At 40.6% G+C, this 22,685-nt stretch overlaps 2 protein-coding genes and 1 long non-coding RNA gene across 3 annotated transcripts in view; 1 reads left to right on the forward strand and 2 right to left on the reverse strand.

The window, feature by feature from the left end:
- The window catches only part of LOC141048876 (vitellogenin-A2-like), a 47,791-nt gene that overhangs the window by 6,581 nt on the left and 18,525 nt on the right, over positions 1 to 22,685 (reverse strand). The window contains 15 exon segments of the mRNA XM_073544965.1: positions 32 to 205; positions 13,695 to 13,804; positions 13,904 to 13,990; positions 13,993 to 14,122; positions 14,338 to 14,485; positions 15,144 to 15,329; positions 15,481 to 15,574; positions 16,155 to 16,344; positions 16,434 to 16,553; positions 16,642 to 16,719; positions 18,068 to 18,136; positions 18,231 to 18,355; positions 18,707 to 18,804; positions 18,892 to 19,115; positions 19,200 to 19,418. Coding sequence (XP_073401066.1) covers positions 32 to 205; positions 13,695 to 13,804; positions 13,904 to 13,990; positions 13,993 to 14,122; positions 14,338 to 14,485; positions 15,144 to 15,329; positions 15,481 to 15,574; positions 16,155 to 16,344; positions 16,434 to 16,553; positions 16,642 to 16,719; positions 18,068 to 18,136; positions 18,231 to 18,355; positions 18,707 to 18,804; positions 18,892 to 19,115; positions 19,200 to 19,418 — 2,052 coding nt within the window.
- LOC141048839 (posterior protein-like) lies at positions 7,913 to 12,228 on the forward strand. Its single transcript, XM_073544911.1, has one exon. The coding sequence runs from the start codon at positions 8,819 to 8,821 to the stop codon at positions 9,737 to 9,739; it is 921 nt and encodes a 306-aa protein (XP_073401012.1). The 5' UTR covers positions 7,913 to 8,818; the 3' UTR covers positions 9,740 to 12,228.
- Positions 19,695 to 20,418, reverse strand: LOC141048842 (uncharacterized). The gene is made up of 3 exons (XR_012220163.1): positions 20,240 to 20,418; positions 20,116 to 20,143; positions 19,695 to 19,783 (listed from the first exon to the last, which is right to left on the reverse strand). It is a non-coding gene; the product is annotated as an uncharacterized lncRNA (long non-coding RNA).

The raw sequence follows: 22,685 nt of genomic DNA on the forward strand, positions 1-22,685 counted from the left end.
ACGTCCACGCTTCTCAATCCAAGTCACTCACCAAAGTCTCATCAATGCCAAGGATGGTCCTCAGCCTCTTATGGACTTCAGATTCCTCAAGATGTTCACCTTTCTCTCCCAGGTCAGCCAGAGCGATTATTTTGGAGGCAGCCTTAGGTCCGGAAGTGTTGGAAGATGACATGGACAATCTATGTATCATAGGAATCACTGAACTCTATATCGAATTTATGAGAGCTGAATAAATCCAGGACTCTATCCATGAGATAAACCAGATGCAAAACTATACCTGAGAATGTCTGTGTGGTTTCTTGTGATGTCCTTTGTTTTAGACATAAGATAAAGGTACATCTGCATATGAAATGAACACTGGCCTTCCAACATAATAGAAGATACAGGTGTAAACTGTGGAGGTCTTGATTGAATAGCCTCTATCCTGTTTGTGATCTACATACGCACACAGCTCCTGTTGGTTTCCATTATGAACCAGTGGTCCTGAGATAGGCATCATGTCTCCGGCCTATGGAGATGTATATTGATACACAATGTCTATGGTGTTTGGATAATAAACTATTGTTCTTCAGATGGACATCTAATCTTGGCCTAAACTGAATGCCCTCAGGCCTTTTAACACCAGGACTTTATCCTAAATCCAGGGACGCCATCTACAGGAAAATGATGAATACTGCAGCCAATGACAAGATTCATACTGGAAGATGATTGGACATTTGCCACAGAAGATACCGGAATGTTATGAGTACATTTTCTGGTTCACCTTTGTCAGGTGAACTCCCTCTGGTGGTGGAGGAAGGGGTTGCAGCTAATGGAGCTGACCTGCCAGGTGAGCAGGTGGAGGCTGATTGGATTTCTGGAGACACTGAGTGGATATAAGGAAGCCGACGCCCTTGTCCTGTGCTGGTGATACATTTGCTCAGAAGCCTGGCTGTTGTCAAGTTCCCCTGCTGCTAAAGATAAGTTTCTCTGCTTTTGTTCTATGAGTTTCTGTCTGATTGTCTTGGTTTTGTGTTCATTCAGCCCTTTGGGCTATGCTGAACTTCCATTTGTTTTCTCTGATCAGTTGAACCTATTTTTGCTCTGTCCTCAGAATACATTGGAGTGCTGATATAGAGTTTTGAAGTCTAGAGACTTCAGGGTCATTTTGTTATCAGAAGCGTTGGTTATTTGTTCAGGGATTTATCCGGATTGTAGCTAGCTCCTTTACTTTCCTGTCCTATCTAGTTATTTGGGCCCCATCGTTTGCTCAATCTGTCTTTTCTGCCTTTGTATGTGTTTTCATCTGGCTTCACCGTCAATACATGTTGGGGGCTGTCTATTGTTTTGGGGTTCTGCTCTGGGGCAGTTTAGTCTTCCTTTTTCCTTCTTTAGGCTATGTAGTTCTCCGGCTGTGACGAGGCGTCTAGGATCATCGTAGGCACGCTCCACGACTACTTCTAGTTGTTGTTGTTAAGTTCAGGGGCTGCAATCCGGTAGTTTCCAACCTCTCCTGTGTTCTGGACTAAGCTTGCATTTTTTGTCCTCCGGTGACTCAATCATAACAGAATCACCAGCCATACCGCAGATTCTAGGGTACTCAATAGCAGGAAGGAATTGTTTAAAAAAAAAAAAAAAAGTGTCAGAATTTTTTTTTTTTTTTTTTGTGTTGTATATTCTTTCCTCTTTTTCTCTGAGGCCGTAGGAGGAATTTTGTTTTTTCTTGATGGAGATTAAACAATTGTCTGAACGGGTGGAGCAGCTCACTGCTGAAGTATGGGGAATTTCCGCTTATCTTGCCCATTCACATGCTCCTGAACCAAAAATTCCCACCCCTGATGTGTTTTTTGGGGATCGGCCTAAATTTTTGAATTTTAAGAAAAATTGTGAATTATTTCTTGCTTTAAAGCCTAACTCATCAGGGAGCTCTGCGCAGCAGGTTAAAATTGTTATCTCCTTGCTGCGTGGCGATCCACAAGATTGGGCGTTTTCTTTGACACCTGATGATCCCAGACTGACTAATGTTGTTGCATTTTTCAGGCCTTGGGGTTGTTATATGATGAACCTAATGCAATTGATCAAGCTGAAAAGACCCTGTTGGCATTGAGCCAGGGTCAAGATTCTGCAGAGTTGTACTGTCAAAAATTCCGAAAGTGGGCGGTCCTTACTACTTGGAATGATGGTGCCTTGGCAGCTCTCTTTCGGAAGGGTTTGTCAGAGACCGTAAAAGATACTATGGTGGGATTTCCTGTTCCCTCTGGTCTTGACGATTCTATGTCATTGGCCATTCAGATTGATCGGCGTTTAAGCGAACGTAAAATTACACGAGAAAGGCTGCCACCTGTTGAACAGATGTCTGAACCTATGCAATGTGATGGAGTTTTGTCTAGGGCGCAACGTCAGGAGTTTAGGAGGCGTAATAAGCTGTGTTTTTTCTGTGGAGACGCCTCTCATGTTATTTCTGTCTGCCCTAAATGAGAAAAACGTTTTGCACACACATTTGCTGTAGGTGGTGTGCAACCTAAGTTTCTTCTGGTAGTTACTCTAATTTGCTCCCTGTCTACATTTTCTGCGAAGGCTTTTGTGGATTCTGGTGCCGCTCTGAATCTGATGGACTTAGATTTTGCTAAACGTTGTGGTTTTCCTATGACACCCCTGCGGACGCCTATTCCCTTAAGGGGTATTGATGCTACTCCACTGGCGAAGAATAAACCTCAGTTTTGGACCCAGGTGGCGATGCGGGTCGACCCAGACCATCAGGAAAATTGTAGATTTTTGGTGTTGCATGGTTTGCATGATGCCATTGTTCTGGGGTTCCCCTGGTTTGCGGATCCATAATCCAGTGTTGGATTGGAAATCTGTGTCTGTGGTGAGTTGGGGTTGCCGGTGTGCTCTTAGTGATGCTCCTGTTTTCTCCACCTCTCCCCAGTCGCAGGATGTTCCTGACTATTTGGCGGATTTTTATGATGTATTTAGTGAGGATAAGTCGGCATCCTTGCCTCCTCATAGGAGTTATGACTGTGCAATTGAGCTGAGCCCTGGGTGTAAATTTCCCAAGGGCCGACTTTTCAATTTATCTGTACCCGAACATGAGGCTATGCGATCCTATATTAAGGAGTCGCTGGAGAAGGGTCATATTAGACCATCCTCTTCACCCTTGGGTGCTGGGTTTTTTTTCGTGGCCAAGAAAGATGGGTCATTTAAGGCCTTGTATATCGCTCCCTCAACAAGATTACTGCTAAGTATCAGTATCCGTTACCCCTGATTTCCGATCTATTCGCCAGAGTTAGGGGTGCTTGCTGGTTTACTAAGCTTGACCTCAGGGGGGCGTATAATCTTATCCGTATTAAGCATGGTGATGAATGGAAGACGGCGTTTAATACTCCTGAGGGACATTTTGAGTACCTAGTGATGCCTTTTGGGCTCACTAATGCCCCTTCTGTCTTCCAGTGCTTCATGAATGATATTTTCCGGGACTTTGTGGATAAGTTCTTGATTATCTATTTGGATGATATTTTGATCTTTTCCAGGGATTGGGACTCTCATGTGGAGCATGTTCGGACTGTGTTTGGGATTTTGAGAGAAAATTCCCTGTATGTTAAGGGATCGAAGTGTCTTTTTGGGGTACAGAAGATTTCATTTTTGGGATTTATTTTGTCTCCGTCGACTATTGAAATGGACCCAGCCAAGGTACAGGCCATTTATGATTGGGTCCAACCCACTTCTTTGAAGGCCCTTCAGAAGTTTTTGGGTTTTGCTAATTTTTATCGAAAATTTATAGCTAATTTTTCTCGTATTGCCAAACCTTTGACTGATTTGACTAAGAAGGGTGCTGACGTGCTGAACTGGTCTCCAGAGGCTGTCTCTTCTTTTCAGGAGCTGAAGCGGAGGTTCACTTCTGCTCCAGTTTTGCGGCAACCTGATGTCTCGCTTCCGTTTCAGGTTGAGGTGGATGCTTCAGAGACTGGTGCAGGAGCTGTTTTGTCTCAGAAAGATCCTGTGACATCTAAGATGAATCCTTGTGCCTTCTTTTCTCGAAAGTTCTCCCCATCTGAACGCAACTATGATGTGGGGAACCGGGAACTTTTGGCGATGAAGTGGGCATTTGAGGAGTGGAGACATTGGTTGGAGGGTGCTAGACATCAGGTCGTGGTCCTCACTGACCACAAGAACCTGATTTATCTTGAGTCGGCCAAACGCTTGAACCCTAGACAGGCTAGGGGGGCCTTGTTTTTTACAGGTTTTAATTTTGTGGTCTCTTTTCTTCCCGGCACTAAGAATGTTAAGGCAGATGCCCTCTCTAGGAGTTTCTTTGCTGATTCTCCTGTTGCGAACAAGCCTGTTACCATCTTAGGTGAGGGGGTAGTTCTTTCTGCCATCTCACCAGATTTGAGGCGTGCTTTGGAGGACTTTCAGGTGGATAAACCTGAGCGTTGTCCCAGTGGAAAATTGTATGTTCCTGACCAGTGGAGGAAGAGAGTGATGTCTGAGGTTCATTGCTCTGCATTGGCTGGTCATCCAGGTATTTTTGGTACTAGAGATTTGGTGGGTCAGTCTTTTTGGTGGCCCGCCTTGTCTTGTGATGTCAGGAATTTTGTGCAGTCTTGTGGGACTTGCTCTCGATCTAAACCTTGTTCTCGTTCTAGTGGGCTATTGATGCCTTTGCCGGTGCCTAGGAGGCCATGGACCCATATTTCTATGGATTTTATCTCCGATCTGCCTGTCTCTCAGAGAATGACTGTTATCTGGGTGATTTGTGATAGATTCTCTAAGATGGTCCATCTTGTACCACTCCCTAAGTTGCCATCTTCTTCAGAGTTGGTGCCCCTGTTTTTTCAACAGGTGGTTCGTTTGCATGGGATTCCTGAGAATATTGTGTCGGACAGGGGGGTTCAGTTTGTCTCTAGATTCTGGAGGACCTTCTGTTCCAAGTTGGGAGTTCAGTTGTCTTTCTCCTCTGCGTTTCATCCTCAGACTAATGGGCAGACGGAGAGAACAAACCAGACGTTGGAGGCTTATTTGAGATGTTTTATTTCTGCAGATCAGGATGATTGGGTCTCATTTTTGCCGCTGGCCGAATTTGCTTTGAATAATAGAGCTAGCTCTGCCACCTTGATGTCACCCTTTTTCTGTAACTTTGGGTTTCATCCTCGATTCTCTTCGGGGCAGATGGAGTCTTCTGCCTGCCCAGGTGCTGACACTGTGGTGGAGAGAATGCAGCAGATTTGGGACCAAGTGGTGGATAAATTGTCTCTCTCCCAGGAAAAGGCCCAGCGGTTTTCCAACCGGCATAGGACAATTGGTCCCCGGTTTAAGGTGGGTGATATGGTTTGGTTGTCATCAAAGAATATCCCTATGAAGGTGGTTTCCCCTAAGTTTAAACCTAGATTTATTGGACCCTACAAGATTTTGGAGATTCTTAATCCGGTCTCTTTTCGATTGGCTCTCCCTGCTACATTTAAAATTCATAACGTGTTTCATAAGTCCCTGTTGAAGAGGTTTGTTGAGCCAGTGGTTCCTGGGATGGCACCTCCTGACCCTGTATTGGTGGAAGGTAATACTGAATATGAGGTAGAGAAGATACTGGATTCTCGTCTGGTTAGACGGGGACTCCAGTATTTGGTTAAGTGGAAGGGTTATGGCCAGGAGGATAATTCTTGGGTCTCTGCATCCGATGTACATGCCGAAAGATTGGTTCGTGCTTTTCATCGGGCCCATCCTGGTCGGCCTGGTGGCGTGGATGAGGGTTCGGTGACCCCTCCTCAAGGGGGAGGTACTGTTATGAGTACATTCTCTGGTTCACCTTTGTCAGGCGAACTCCCTCTGGAGGTGGAGGAAGGGGTTGCAGCTAATGGAGCTGACCTGCCAGGTGAGCAGGTGGAGGCTGATTGAATTTCTGGAGACACTGAGTGGATATAAGGAAGCCGACGCCCTTGTCCTGTGCTGGTGATACATTTGCTCAGAAGCCTGGCTCTTGTCAAGTTCCCCTGCTGCTAAAGATAAGTTTCTCTGCTTTTGTTCTATAGATAATACGGAATAAATTCTTGGACTTTAAGTGCGCTGCCAGACAAATTCCATAACCACACAAGGTTAAAAAAGTTAACCCTTTAATCCCTACGCGTTTCGAAGCATAACGCTTCTTCTTCAGGGGTTGACACCCCTGGTGTCAACCCCTGAAGAAGAAGCGTTATGCTTCGAAACGCGTAGGGATTAAAGGGTTAACTTTTTTAACCTTGTGTGGTTATGGAATTTGTCTGACAGCGCACTTAAAGTCCAAGAATTTATTCCGTATTATCTGTGGTGCGGTTCTGCTGTGGACCGTTGGACGTGCAGCAGGCTGACATACTATACAGGCTTTACTTTCTCTTTGAGAAGGTGAGTATAATACTTTTAGTATTTGTAAATTTTACCCGGATAAGACCCTATTGCGCTCTTGTTTCAACCTTTTAGTGAATACAATTTCTGCTTTTGTTCTATGAGATTCTGTCTGATTGTCTTGGTTTTGTGTTCAGCCAGCCCTTTGGGCTATGCTGAACTTCCATTTGTTTTCTCTGATCAGTTGAACCTATTTTTGCTCTGTCCTCAGAATACATTGGAGTGCTGATATAGAGTTTTGAAGTCTAGAGACTTCAGGGTCATTTTGTTATCAGAAGCGTTGGTTATTTGTTCAGGGATTTATCCGGATTGTAGCTAGCTCCTTTACTTTCCTGTCCTATCTAGTTATTTGGGCCCCATTGTTTGCTCCATCTGTCTTTTCTGCCTTTGTATGTGTTTTCATCTGGTTTCACCGTCAATACATGTTGGGGGCTGTCTATTGCTTTGGGGTTCTGCTCTGGGGCAGTTTAGTCTTCCTTTTTCCTTCTTTAGGCTATGTAGTTCTCCGGCTGTGACGAGGCGTCTAGGATCATCGTAGGCACGCTCCACGGCTACTTCTAGTTGTTGTTGTTAAGTTCAGGGGCTGCAATCCGGTAGTTTCCAACCTCTCCTGTGTTCTGGACTAAGCTTGCATTTTTTGTCCACCTCCGGTGACTCAATCATAACACCGGAAGGAAGGGTGGAGTCATGGGTTGTATGTGGGTGTGAATGTGAAATCTGGGTATAAATGGAGGAAGAATCAAGGCAATCACTCTCTCTTATTACTATTACCAGGAAGAACCACTGCTAAGTATACTTGTATTACATAGATATTTGTATTGGTATTTATCTAATTCTAGGACATTGAAGAAAGGTTTTATTGTTACATTATTGTTTGAATTGTTTTATTGCCATCTTATTTTACTTGTCATTAAATATTTGTGTCATTCTCCCAAACTTGAGTTATTGATTATATAGGAAATATTCAGGATGGGAAAGCACCTCCAACATTTGACTCCCCAGCGGATCGTGGAAAAACAACATTCTACGCAGAACCAAAGTTCCCAACTGCTTCATCCAAGTGCCGGAGAAAATCCAATTTAAGACCAGACAAGAAATCCCTTCTTCAAGGAAACAGACCCAAGGATCTTATCGGTGAACAAGTGACACGCTGGTTCGTGCAAACTGGAACGCCTGAGATATTGACCGGAAGTTCTGTGATATTTTTCATCAGTAAGCGGACGCGCTTAATTGGTAAGCAAACATTCCTTTAATTAGATTTTATACATGCATTATATTTTATGTTTATTAATGTCTTTCTGTTAAGTTTAGGCCTATTGGTATGAGTTTGTTTGTTTAAGTGTTGTTGAATTTGTGCCGGTAAAGTTAGGGTAGCTAGCACCCTGTTGATTGAGTTTCTCATAAGATCTAAAGGATAAAACCAGACATCTCTGAGAAGAAAGTGAGTTAATCTCATGTTAAGGGGAAGTAGCCTTATGCTTCAATAGGAGATCACTCTTGGCCTGGATCTTGGATCTGTATTTGATCAAGTGCATGAGATACTATCAGTCAGATATAGGTAAAGTCACAAGGCTCTAGTGTTGGATTGTGACTGCCTGAGGGAAGATTGTATTCAATCTGAGTCCCTGTTTTAGTGAAGTGATATTCACTGGTTTCTGTATTGTGTTTTGTTAATTTCTGTTTGAAAGTTGATCTGTTTATTTTTGTTTGTCTTCTGTGAAATAGTTGGAAATAATTAACATGGAAATAGTCAGTAAATTTATTAAGAAGTATGCCTCTGCTCAGTACAATAGTTGTGAAGATGATGCATTGACACCTCAATTTAATGACCTAATGAAGCAATGTGAAGGGCAAAGTGAGAACAAAAGTACATTTTCAAAAAAGAAAGCAAAGAAAGAGAAGTTAGCAAATGTTTTGTGTATGTTGTTGAAAATGAAAGGAATTGCCGAACAAAAGGAATTGCATTGGTATTCAGAGAAAGCTCAATTAAGAGGTGATGTGGACAGAATTGAACAGGAAGTCAGTATGGCTATTGCTAGTGCTGAAGATCATAGTTGTGAATGTGAAAATCTAAGGGATGAAGTAGACAATATGATTTACCAAAATTGTGAGTTAGAAGATAAGCTCGAGGAGTATAAGGAAAGATGTAAGCTTAGGGAACAGCGAATTGCTTTGCTAGAAGAAAAAGAAGCAAAGTATAATGATGTTATGACAATACTTAGAAATCAGTTGCATGATGCTAATGTTAAGCTGGAACTAAAAGAAAATGATAGTATGTCTTTGAAATCACAGGAAAGTACTAAAGTGAATAATCATTGCTGTAATCTAATGTGCAAATCTAATGACCAGGAGGAAAGAGGCTGGAAAAGGGGGAGGAGCAGCCTGTGTGCACTGCTGATAGCCCTGAAGGTAACCTAATCAGAGCTCCTCTCTCTTCACTCCTGAGTCAGGTAGATTGAGACAAATGAGGGAGAATTCGCTGTTAAATAGCAGCAATCAAGTACATTGCACAACACTCACCATACAAGAGGAAACAAACCTGTGCCAGATATTAGGGAAATTTGACACAAGCGCATCAGCCATTAGTCTCTCCAATAGGTTAGAGGCGGTAGTGACACGATACAATCTAGGTAATAGGGCTGCGTGTGCATTACTTCGGGTATGGCTCCCATCCCAACTCTGTGGAAAGTTGCAGCCCCCTGTGGGATATCACAAAGGATTGTCTGCAGATCTTGAATGCAATTGGGGAAATGCTAGTGACAGAATGGAGGAATTAAAGAGAGTCATGGGAGGACGAGATCCGAGAGGTGCTAATGCCTTGGAGAATGCAAAACTTAATAGAGGAGATTATCTAATTATTTTCTGCAGTGAATATTTGACATTATATCGTTCTACCTATAACTGCCCTGACATGTCTCCTGATGATAACAGTTTTCTATATTCAATGGCTAACAAATGCACTTTTGTTGACTATCCAACAAAGGTTGCCTTGAGGAATGCAAATTCATACCAAGCCTTTGTAAATATATTAAAGGATTGGATTCAGGACACAAGTCATGACACTAAGCCCCAAAAGAGAATCTCAGAGATAGTCCAAAATGAAGGCAAAGCAAGGTTTATTGGGAAATGTTATAGATGTGGATACACAGGTCACACTATGAAAGAGTGCAAAAGTAGTAAAAGAATTATCAATTATAGACCTTTTAGTAATAGGAAGCAAAATCAAAAGCCAGAGCCAAATGCAAGTAATGGAGAGCATAGTCTTCCTGAAGTTACGTTATATGGTCCACTTCTGGAAGAGCTGAGGAAGATTGGAAAAGCAATGGCAGAAAAGCCAGAGGAATTAAAGACCCCACCTCCAACAAATCCTTATGTAAAACAATAGGGATGTCAGGCCCCAGTGTTGTCCCTAGTGAGTCAGCTTAGCAGGGACAAGGGCGGGAGACCCCGTATTCAGGGTACGGTAGGGGGCCATCGTACAGACATCTTGAGTGGTAAAAGTTAAACGAATAGACAAGAAAAGTGTCAAATGCATGAAAAAGAGGGATATAGAAAAGTGGGTTCATGCAGATCAGTGTAAACGGATATAACTGATAAGAATTTGATGTCGCTCTTGTTCTTATTTCCCAGGATCCTAAATAAAGCGTGAAGTAAAAGATGGAAATTTCTGGATTCTGGATATGAGAATTGCAGCAATTTTGTTCGCAATTGGAATCATCAATTCTATGGAATCAACTCACATTGAACACTCTGGAGATATCGATAAGGGTATATTACCTAACAAGAAATATGGAAACGTGTTATTTACACACCCAGACATAACCATTGATGCAAATAGCGACTATAAAGATAATGATGTTAAAAGTAGGACAGGGAGACTGATACCAGAGGGTAAAAAAATAACTGGGAGATATTATCAGGGTCCCAGCAACCAGTATAGTGTGGTCTTTTCGTTTGGGAGAGTCAATCATAGCTCTAGTACCCAGAGGTTAACGTATATGGAAGGAGTACAAAATATAGATCCAAAATCACTACAGCCATTCATGAGCGCTACAGTATATGTAAATGAAACTGGGTACTGGTTGGGGGAAGAGTCTAAGTTACCCAACAAAAATGAGGAAAAGGGGATAGATTATGGTTTTTTTAGTGACAACTTAAAAGAAGGAGAATATTTGTTTGTATGTGGTATATATTGGCATAATAATATACACCCAATGTTCAGGCCAAAAAGGATTACCCTCACATATCGTGAAGCATACATTGGAGATGCTACAGAGGTGGAAATGTCAGTTCAGCAAGGGCCAAATTTCATAATTGGTTCAATGTCCAAACCATATGCGTCCTATAGAGAAATGGTTGGTTATTGGGCATTTGGAGCACCAGAAATAGAGATAGGTGAGATGCACATTATTGATGCCGCTCCAGATTACATAAAACCATGTGTCACCAATGAATCTGACAGCAATCAGCAGACAATGTATCTAGAAGAGGGACACCCTTTACAGGTCAACCTAGATTCTACTCAAACAATTGCAAGTGACGTTCAATATGCGTTTGTTACTTGGAGAGTTAATATCTCCTTATGGTTGATAAAAACCTACTACCCAATTTGTGCAGGTTATACATTAAATCATGTACATGCCCTATACAGATGGTTTACTAATAAAAATTCAGGGGATCAGATAAAACACAATAACAAACTATTTAATTCAAAGAATGACAGAGGGCGAAGGGATACTTTCAGCATGCTGTTGGGACGATTAGGAACAGGTATGGGTGTCATTAATGAAGCTGATATCAGTAGTTTAAGGGCAAAACTTATAGACATAGGAACAAATAGCAAGAAAGGTTTTGAAGTACAAAGGAAAATCAATGATGTAATTAACAATTTGCAACAGGATCCTGTAAACACTTATATCGGAGTAGCAAAAGATTTCATCCAACATTTTAAAGAATTAATGGAAGATACGCTGGCAAGAGGCAGGAATATGTCTTGGGCTCTAGTCTGTACACAAGGACAAATGGAATTATCAACTAACATTAAGCTAGCAGTACAATCTATTTATGATGGACAATGGCCATTTGAATGGTTGTCTCAAGCCACTACAGTGTTACCTGAACTCATGAGCTGTACACATTCAAAATGGTGGGTGAACGCATGGGTTGGGTGCAACAACTATGACTTTGAGAAATGCTATGCCTCTTCATTTATTCCATATACTAATTCACCTTTAGAGCTCATGCATAAAGTTAATTCGATAGGTATTTTAACTGGAGATTCTACATTACTACACCCTAGATTAGAACATCCTCAGGTAATTAGGAGAAATGGAAAGTGGAAACAGGTTGACATTTCTCTTTGCATACAAAGGAATCATCATGTTCTATGTACGCCAGGACAGTTTAGGTTAGTTGAAGACAAATCCTGGAATAATTCATCCACTTGTATTCTAGATGGGGAATCAATCTCAAACAACAAAGCACCAATCTTCTATCTAGGGCATCAAAGAGCTTGTTTCTTTCTCCTAAGTACCACCAATGTATCTATAACAACACAGCATTGTTATGTAATGACATCTGTAGCTAGGGGAGCATGGTGCACTCTTAGTGGAGTTACAAAAATTAAGACAACTAACTGGGATTATGTATTTCCTACTATTGCTAATCTGTCAATTGATCTGAAATACCACACTCCAGTTAATTTACAAGCCTTAAACCTAGGAATGGGGAAAGAACTTGGAGAATGGTTGGTAAAATTTAATAGGGATGAGTATTTATTGATGAAGCTTAATCAAGAAAAGGCAAATGCCACAATTCTATTACATCATGACCAAAATGAACTAAAGGAAGTTACCCATCTTTTAGAAAATAATGCTAAGGGATATTGGTGGGAGGTAACATTTGGTCATTCAAATGCGGCAAATGGCATACTGAATTATTTAATCCACCCGATTGCTATATTGCTTATTGTTTCTGTAATTTTAATCCTTATACAAGTCTATATGTGCTGTGTTACCCGTTACCTATAGAGGAAGATTCAGAGTTTAACTGTGAAAGGACAAGCCAATGTCAAAATTGCATCATGTGACACAGATGTACAAATTCCCGTTGAATTAAAGGAAATTGTAATATGTGAGAACTGTGACAGAAGAGGGCACAGTAAAAAAGGTTGGTTGATTCCAAAACGAAACCTATAGATAATTCATAGTAAGAAATTGAAATCCTATCACAAATTATGAAATTGTTTGTTTTCTATATGATTTTTGTGTGATGTAATGATTATATGTATAATTTAATGTGTATTTTTTTTACATGCCTCCTTCAATGTCCTAATAGAAATCAAGCTATAGCAACGTTATTTTTTTTCTTCTTTGGAGTGAATGTTGGCAGCTAATGAGTGAGTGTATCAAGACTCCTTGCCCTAAGAAAAATCAACTACAGTGGTGAAGAGGATTCTGGATTTGTGGCCTCCTAACAGTTGTGTGTCATTTAGACACAAAGGGGGGTATGTTGGAAGATGACATAGACAATCTATGTATCATAGGAATCACTGAACTCTATATCGAATTTATGAGAGCTGAATAAATCCAGGACTCTATCCATGAGATAAACCAGATGCAAAACTATACCTGAGAAGGTCTGTGTGCTTTCATGTGATGTCCTTTGTTTTAGACATAAGATAAAGGTACATCTGCATACGAAATGAACACTGGCCTTCCAACATAATAGAAGATACAGGTGTAAACTGTGGAGGTCTTGATTGAATAGCCTCTATCCTGTTTGTGATCTACATACGCACACAGCTCCTGTTGGTTTCCATTATGAACCAGTGGTCCTGAGATAGGCATCATGTCTCCGGCCTATGGAGATGTATATTGATTCACAATGTCTATGGTGTTTGGATAATAAACTATTGTTCTTCAGATGGACATCTAATCTTGGCCTAAACTGAATGCCCTCAGGCCTTTTGACACCAGGACTTTATCCTAAATCCAAGGACGCCATCTACAGGAAAATGATGATTACTGCAGCCAATGACAAGATTCATACTGGAAGATGATTGGACATTTGCCACAGAAGATACCGGAAGGAAGGGTGGAGTCATGGGTTGTATGTGGGTGTGAATGTGAAATCTGGGTATAAATGGAGGAAGAATCAAGGCAATCTCTCTCTCATTACTATTACCAGGAAGAACCACTGCTAAGTATACTTGTATTACATAGATATTTGTATTGGTATTTATCTAATTCTAGGACATTGAAGAAAGGTTTTATTGTTACATTATTGTTTGAATTGTTTTATTGCCATCTTATTTTACTTGTCATTAAATATTTGTGTCATTCTCCCAAACTTGAGTTATTGATTATATAGGAAATATTCAGGACGGGAAAGCACCTCCAACAGGTAGTAATTTCCAGCAGAAGCTTTTCGATAGCTAAGTCCTTCTGAGCTGCAAGAGGAGAACGGGTGGAGGTTACTCCACCTGGAAGCTACAGATCAGAGAGCAGAAAAGTTAGAAAAACACTTGGGGGCAAGATGGGAATCGTACCTGGCTTCACCGAGAGTTTAGCTTCATGGTCTCTCACGATTTGGTAAAACCTGGTATGTTTGCGTCCTGCGGCGCTACGAGCCTTTGCTGGGTACAGATATGGATGCTGATTTTAGGAATTTTAATGCAGAGGTGGAACATGCTAGCTGGCGTGTACTGGTGCTGTCTGGTCTCTCCGGGGTAAGCGTACTTCTTGGCAGTGATTTCTGAAGATCCCTCCTGAAAAGACACAAAACACATATTTGTAGAGAATATCTTTAATCACCATTTTTGGATGTTTGGTTTCATATAAAAAACCCAAAAGGTAATTTTTTCATTGAACATTTGGCCAAATTATTTTTTTCTTCTGCAGTAACGGTTCCTCGTCCTTCTCAATTTCTGGCCCATAGATTAAGTCATCATTTCCTTTCCTAATGGCGCGCTTGCACATTTACCATCATGCTGGCGCCTTCTGCTGAAGTCTTTTCAGACTTTTCTAAATGTTTCTGCAGAATGTTGGGTTCGGCTCCTTTAGGGACAATCGGTGTCTTCTTCGCTGCTTCCAACTCGCCCACATTTCTGGACACAGCAAACACCTGAGTCCTGGGGATGGAATGAAGAAACTATTACTTTATGTCTGTTTCTCTTACTCGTATACTAGATGTCGCTAGTACCAGTTACACATCAATGGTTGTGCAGTGTAGAAAACTCTGAATCCTGAGAGAAATGAGAGGATTACCGCTCCGGGTCCCCATCTTAGGAGGGTCCTGAATTCTCACATTGCTGTGAATGGACACCCTGCTCCCTGTGTGAGCGCCATGGGTACATGGATCCCTTACTTACAGGTGATTGCTACTTTGTAATCTGTATATCATGGACTTCTAACAAATATGGATTAGTAAATACAAAACTTTTAGGGAGTTTATGGGATAACTAAGAGCATCTTTGCCCTGAAGGACCTGGCACATCCAGGCATTTTTTGGACTGTCGATTTTAGTGAGTACTCTGTAGTACCTCATTTCCCCTGCGGAGTTGCTGTGGAGAAGTTACACACTTGCTGGTGGGTTTGCCTGCAGAATGCAGCTGATCTCTGCACGTGTCTTGTTTGGAGGACACCAGATTGAACATCTCCTCCACTAATTCATTTGATTAATTTCCTGCCACCTTCTTGGTTACATTGTACTCAGTTAGGTCACCGTCAGTCGCTGTCCTCAGCAATGAGAACCTTTACTAATTCCATAACGCACCCTCTGGACATTACCTTACAGTCACCAGGTCATTTTCTTGCTGGATTGGTTGAGTTTCGATCTTGATGTTCTGATCTTTAGGATTGAACCTTATGGAGCTCTTCAGTGGAGTGACGGCCTGGATCTTTGCCTGGAATTCAATTCCGGATTGTACGAGCGGTGTGTTCACTCCCATGCTTGCCACTGTGAGCAATGAAATGCTGGAAATACCAGACAAGGATCAGTTGTGTCGAGATACAACGTGCAATTTGCATATATTAATTATGGATACCAATGTGTATAGTTCTAGAAATTTCCATCAAACCTGTAAAACCTTAGAAAAATGTAATTATAATATCTGTGCATACTAACCTGGGGGTTACATCAGCCCGGAGTTGGATATTGGATTGCAAAAGTTGAGCCACGCTCAGGTCACTGGATGGGGATGGATTTGCTTTCATGTCAACTGAAACATATAATGCAATATTGTTTCAGGATCCAATGAAGTTGTATGGCAAAACTACTGATGGCCATAGGAGAAATATAGAACACCAAATAAACCCTATGACAGAATCCACCATTGTGCAGCCTGGGAATTCCCAGACGGGGGCACCTTGGAGTTCAGGAGTTTATTGGAAACCGGTCAGAAGTTCCCCAGAAGAAAACAAGACCAAGAGCTGCCGACTTACACAAGGAATACACTTTGGCTTGTCTAGAAAACTTTTAAGAATACCATGGATGGTTAGGAATATGAATATTTGTGTTCTTGACCATATCATGCCTAATCATCCATATGATGCTCAAGTGACCAAAACTAGACTTTACCCGAGATTCCAGAAAATCTAATTTTACATGAAGCAAAACAAGGAAAAAGAAGACAACAACGACCAGCACCGAGATAAAAAATATTTAACCGTACAAGTGAAAACTCAAAGAGACTCTGGAGAAACACTATTCATTGAGTCACCAGTTGTCCAACCAGACTTGATGGCCCTTAGTAGCTGGATCTGAGGACTGATTATTCGTAAAAATGTCAATTCTCTTACGGTTAACAGCAGCGTTGCCGACAGCAGCAGAGTATACACTCAGCTCCAGAGGAAGACCCATGGAAGTGGGTACGATGTGTCTAACTTCAGCCAGCAGAATGGGATGGGCCAATTGTGCTACAAGTCCATTGAGAAGCTTCTGGATCATTCTCTTAATCACGGGATGACGGGAAGTGGGCTCTGTCAGTATCTAGAAACATTGAGGATAAATAATAAAAATCACTCCTGAAATATGGCGAATGTTTTATGAATCTTTTGTAAGATCAGAAACAATCGTACTCTGAAAACGCTTTGGATGGTTTCCTTGGTGGCATCATTGTAGAAGACTTCTTGCCCGAACACCTTAACATTAGCTGAAACCAGAGGCACCTCGGATGGGAGACTTCTAAATCCGGTCAACTTAAAAACAAAAACAAGCAAAGCGTTAGGAAGTCCTTCATCTGTTGCATGTGACAGCCCTGAACCAACGCTCAGCTGCAACACTCACACTTTTGATGATCTTGATGTTCTTCTGCATGGAGTACTGATCAGAATTTGACCAATCATAGGACCAATCGACCAGGAGAAATTATTACAGACACGGTATATATATATGTAATTTAATTCTTTATTGTATTGGTGATTACATTAAAATATTAAAAAATGTGCACTTTTTTGGACCACTTATGTGCGATCCATAAGATAACAAAATTATACCCAATTATATATTACTCTCTCATTATATTATACATATCCATATACCTTTATGTTAGTAAAAAAATGTTGGCAATAATAGAATAGTGCAAGTGCAAAAAAATCCCTGTGCGAAAATTACATGTTCCATCATATCATTGTAAAAAATGCTAAAGTGCATAATATCAAGTGCTAATAAATAAGGTGTAATTCAATAAATAATTTAAATCAAGCAAAAAATAAACAGCCAAAGTCTTTTTAAAAAAACTCACAATGTATTACCACAAAAAGTGCAATGTGCTTGTGCAAAAGAGCACATGTGTTAGCATATAAAGTGCAGGATTACCGCCATATTGATATATATAAGAGGATTAGGATTGACTATAATAAGTGGGTAATGTACCTTTAAGAACCGCTGAGTCCTTGTACCGCGCACCCCGACGTGCGTTTCGGATTGCTATCCTTCATCATGATGATGATGATGATGATGATGAAGGATAGCAATCCGAAACGCGCGTCGGGGTGCGCGGTACAAGGACTCAGCGGTTCTTAAAGGTACATTACCCACTTATTATAGTCAATCCTAATCCTCTTATATATATCAATATGGCGGTAATCCTGCACTTTATATGCTAACACATGTGCTCTTTTGCACAAGCACATTGCACTTTTTGTGGTAATACATTGTGAGTTTTTTTAAAAAGACTTTGGCTGTTTATTTTTTGCTTGATTTAAATTATTTATTGAATTACACCTTATTTATTAGCACTTGATATTATGCACTTTAGCATTTTTTACAATGATATGATGGAACATGTAATTTTCGCACAGGGATTTTTTTGCACTTGCACTATTCTATTATTGCCAAAATTTTTTTACTAACATAAAGGTATATGGATATGTATAATATAATGAGAGAGATATATAATTGGGTATAATTTTGTTACCTTATGGATCGCACATAAGTGGTCCAAAAAACGTGCACATTTTTTAATATTTTAATGTAATCACCAATACAATAAAGAATTAAATTACATATATATAACGTGTCTGGAATAATTTCTCCTGGTCGATTGGTCCTATGATTGGTCGAATTCTGTTTTAAATAGGTGGTTGTTCACTAATAGTTCACTATACACTGGTGGTAGTTTATATGGATATTCAATTTGATATGAGTATATAGTAATTAATATAAATATAATTTTTAGTACTACTTCCAGTGTTGGTGTTTTGTCCTAAATGGAGTACTGATCGAATGCGATGTTCTGCTTGCTAAGGACTTCCTGGAGGCCTTCAGCTCGTACAGCGAGCTGGAACGAGGAGCAGATTACAAGTAACGGTCAATAGACTTTAATAGACATATATTTAATATCGGGGAACAGGTGTTGATTCTTTTTTAGGTACCTCAATAATATCTGTAGTTGCACCGGACATGTATCCGCGGAGTTTGAAGATGAGGACAGCTAGAATTGTGGTGTTAGGACTGTTCATATTGAGGACATTGGCGGTAGCTCTAGACATCAGAGGGTCTAAAAAAGATAAAATAAATCAGTGTCTCAATATATTGGCCGCCATATTTGACCATGCAAATTGCAGATAGTGAACTTGAGAAATACGTTGTGTCAAAACAGTGAAACCCCGACACCCCAAAGTTGGATTACAATATTCTTTAGGTGTGAAGTAGGATGCTCTTACGGGGACATAACTATAGGGTCACAGATAGCGCTGGAAGTTGGGAGGACCCAAGCCACATAAGAAGACACCAATATTATAACTGGCACGTCTCAGGTTTGGGGCCCATGAAACACTTTGCATTAGGGCCCCAGGGCTTTACTTTCTACACCATTATACATTTCCTTGGCTTAGTTTTAGTTACTTACAATCGAAAGTGTCGAAGTTGATGACTTTGCTGTAGCGCATGCTCAGTTTGTCAAGAACAGGGCTTAGGATCTTGATGGCGACGTTGTAAGCACCATTCCTGTAAGTCAGTTGATGAACATGTTAGCACCACTCTAGATGGACGCACCGGCTCTGTGTTGGGTCACAGTAAGACGTTCGCACTTACAGCTCATGGAATTCTGGCACTGCTGCTTTGGTCAAGGACTTCATGTAAGAGTAGGCAAAACTGGCCAACTGCAGGTTGACTTTAGCCTCTTTCTGTATGATCAGAGCCATGGTGGTCACAGTGGCTGCAGGTGGTCTAGTTTCCATGAGAACTGCAAAAGCCATCATGCGGACCTCAGTGTGAACGCGACTATTCATCAGAATGGTGAGCAGAATTTCCTGAACCTAGGTAGAAAGGATGTGGTCATGTGGGGTTGTCCTGTATGATAGAGCCTATTTATCAGATGGACCCTAGCTAAAGGCACTTACTCTCTTGGGGTCATCCTTGGCTATGTTCTTGAGGGACATCACAGCATCAACCTGAACTTTAATGGGCAGCTGGAAGGCTCTGGAGGAAAATCCTGGCAGGAATTTCAGGATGTGCTTGATGCACGCAACTTGTCCAGTGTTACCCAAAGCCTTCAGAGCAAGGATGATCTCTTCGGGGCGAGCCTTGTTGGCAGCTTCAGCAGCAAAATCGTGAAGGGGCTGAAATGTATTTGATCTTTTGTAAGAAAGCAACAAATCTGACGTCTTTAATCTTCAAATGTGAACTAGATTTAATAGCAATTGCTCATTGGTTGGGTTGGTTTGGGGTTTACAGATCATTTGCTCACATATTACATCGAGCTCTCAATTTTAAGAGAGATTTGTAACATATTTCTCTGACAATACTATATAGTGAAAATGGGAAAAGAACAACCAAGCCGTCAGGAAAAAAACGTACTATAATGGCGAGAAACCTGAGGCTATATAAGAATTCAATTCAATCAAAGATGATTATTTATTCAAGATCACAGTCACACAATGACCCAACGTTTCGGCCACATTGGCCTTTTTCAAGGGTATCTTATCTACAAAAATAAACATGAAAATACAATTACTTCATTATATTGAAAACAATAAAAAAATATCTTTTTTTAACAATTTGTTGACTGTTATTGATGAGATACATATATTCATAAGAAATAATAGAAGTGACATTCTTTAAACATAAATTAGAGTATAACCATGCATCTGGTATATATCATTGAAATCAGGTGAGATATAAAGAAAAATTAACTCCTAACAGAAACACATGTAGCTACAGACTGCGGCAGTTTCTGGTATCACTATATATATATCAAGAAAGACATAATCAAAAAAGAAAAACAAAAAGAAGAAATCAGAAGATAAGTGGATGTACCTGTATGACTATGGTATAAGGGCACAAACTAGAAAAAAAGGGGAAAAAGAAATCCTTAGATCAATACAAAAAAGGTAGTATCAGTGTAGTACCGCATAGGACGAATCCTAAGAGTGTGACCAACCTGAAAGGAAGAACATGCGGAGGAACAGGGCAGCGCCGCAGTCAAGATGAGAAGTGAATGAAACCCAGACACAAACAGCTATTTATATCATTTTAATGAAATAATGTCCATCAGCTGAATAGGTTAAAGAACGCTATGTGGCACTTGCGCAGACCGTCATCTAGGATGGAAGTGGGGCATAAAACCGGAAATGGGGCATGTCCGATGAGTTTATAGGTGCATAATGTGAAAGATTCAAAGCGCTCATTAGCGCTTGCGCAGACCGTCATCTAGGACGGAAGTGGGGCATGAAACTGGAAATGGGGCATGTGTGTAAATGCACAATGTGAAAAAAAGAAAGCGCTGTATGGCGCTTGCGCAGACCATCATCTAGGATGGAAGTGGGGCATGAAACCGGAAGTGGGGCATGTCCAAGATAACGGGGACACAAATTGCATAAAGAGGAGGGGGGAGGACAAAGAAAAAAACCATCCATAGCGCAGTCATGTCCACAAGAATCATGAGTATATAAGAGCACCTCATAAGTGTCTGGCAAATAAAATTTTTTTTATTATGTCAAAAACGGTGTTAAGACTGCGCATGCACCATCATGTCACAAAGACAAAAAAAGGGGGGGGGGAAGGGGGAAGGGGGAAGGGGAATGATATATCGCTGCCACCATAGAAAAGGGGAGTATATCTATACCATCATGTATCTGTAATGTTATTAAAGAAGAGAAGAAAAACAAAAGAGAAAAAGAAAATAAAGGAATCAACACCTAAAGAATTGTTTTCTTATATATATTTTACATTTTATTATATTCATATGAAGCCAAAAGGAGGGGGGGGGGGAAGAAAGGAAAAAAAGGGGGTTGGGGATGAAAATGACCAAATATAGATCGAGCCATAGACGTGAATACCATACTCCTGTAGCTAGGTCTGTAGGAACATAAGAGAAAATAAATTAGAAAAATTGATAAATATACATCTAGACAATAATTTAGAGTAAAATATGTCCTCAAAACCTAGGACAAACCTGTAAAAAACTTTTTGGAACAAAATACTTGTTTTCCACTTGATAAAAGAGATTTCTGTATTTCTATGCTAACCCTCGTTCTAACAAAGAACTTTTTTCTATTCGAGGATACTTTTTTATTCAATTATCAGGTACAGCCATGGGCTCCAATGTGGCGCCCCCCTACGCCAACATCTTTATGGCTGAGTTTGAATCTGAGTTTGTCTATTCTCACTCTCTTCCAACAACATATCGTTGTTTGGAAGAGATATATAGATGACATATTTTTAATTTGGTCAGGTGATATGACCTCTCTTGAAGTGTTTTTTGAGTATATTCTCAGGTTGAGGGTTTATCTTTCACGAAGCATTGCGATGAGTCCTCCATCTCCTTTCTTGACACTAGGGTCATCAAGAATGTGGATGGTACTTTGTCTACTGATTTGTTTGTCAAAACAACCGACAAAAATAGTGTCTTACATTATTCGAGTTGTCACCCCAAACATACTAAAAGATCCCTTCCTAGATCACAGTTTCTACGAGTTGCCCGTATAGTGTCAGATGTTCATACTCGAACTACACACCTTGCAGAAATGAAATCTAAATTTGAATCTCGCGGGTATCCAGATTCAATTTTGTCCTTTGTACCTTCATCTACTTCCAAATCAGTCTCTAAGGCTAATAAAATAGCCTTTGTGAACACGTATCATCCCTTCATGTATCTTTTCCATAAGATTATCCGTCGTCACTGGCCTCTTCTTTCGGACTCATATCCTCAAATCACAGAATTCCAGATTCCACCTTTGATCTGTTATAAAAAACCTCCGAATCTTCGTGATTTATTGGTGAGGGCGGATATTGGCAGTCTGCGTGAAACTAGTAGACAAACACTATTGAGACCACAACGTAAGGGGACTTTTCCGTGTTTACGTTGTCTTCAATGCTCGAATATCACCAAGGGTGACACCTTTACTCACCCTAGGTCCGGTAGGATCTTTTCAATCAAGGATTAGTTGCGACTCTTCCTATGTAGTGTATTTAATTAAGTGCCCGTGCAGTCTCGGGTATGTTGGGGAGACCACCCAACATATCCGTGACCGCATCTCACAACACAAGTCGACCATTCGTTGTAAGAGAACCCTCTTACCTATCCCTGTTCATTTTATATCTCATAATCACCGAATATCTCAGCTTCGCTACCAGGTCATTGAAAGTGTACCTATGGCCAGACGATGTGGCAATAGGGTACAGAAATTAAAGGAACGTGAAGCGTATTGGATATTTACGCTCCAGACTTTAGAGCCTTTCGGCCTTAACCGAGAATACGAAGTTTTCCATTGACTTTCTTATATACCTGAGGAGATAATATGTATACATGTGTTAAAGATATGTAATTTATGTATATAGTAGTAAGTGTCACTTTTATTTTGTTAACGTGGTACGGTTGATGTGTT

The sequence above is a fragment of the Dendrobates tinctorius genome, unplaced genomic scaffold (assembly GCF_039654945.1).
Source record: "Dendrobates tinctorius isolate UK_male_01 unplaced genomic scaffold, ASM3965494v1 ptg000138l, whole genome shotgun sequence".
Lineage (NCBI taxonomy): Eukaryota > Metazoa > Chordata > Amphibia > Anura > Dendrobatidae > Dendrobates > Dendrobates tinctorius.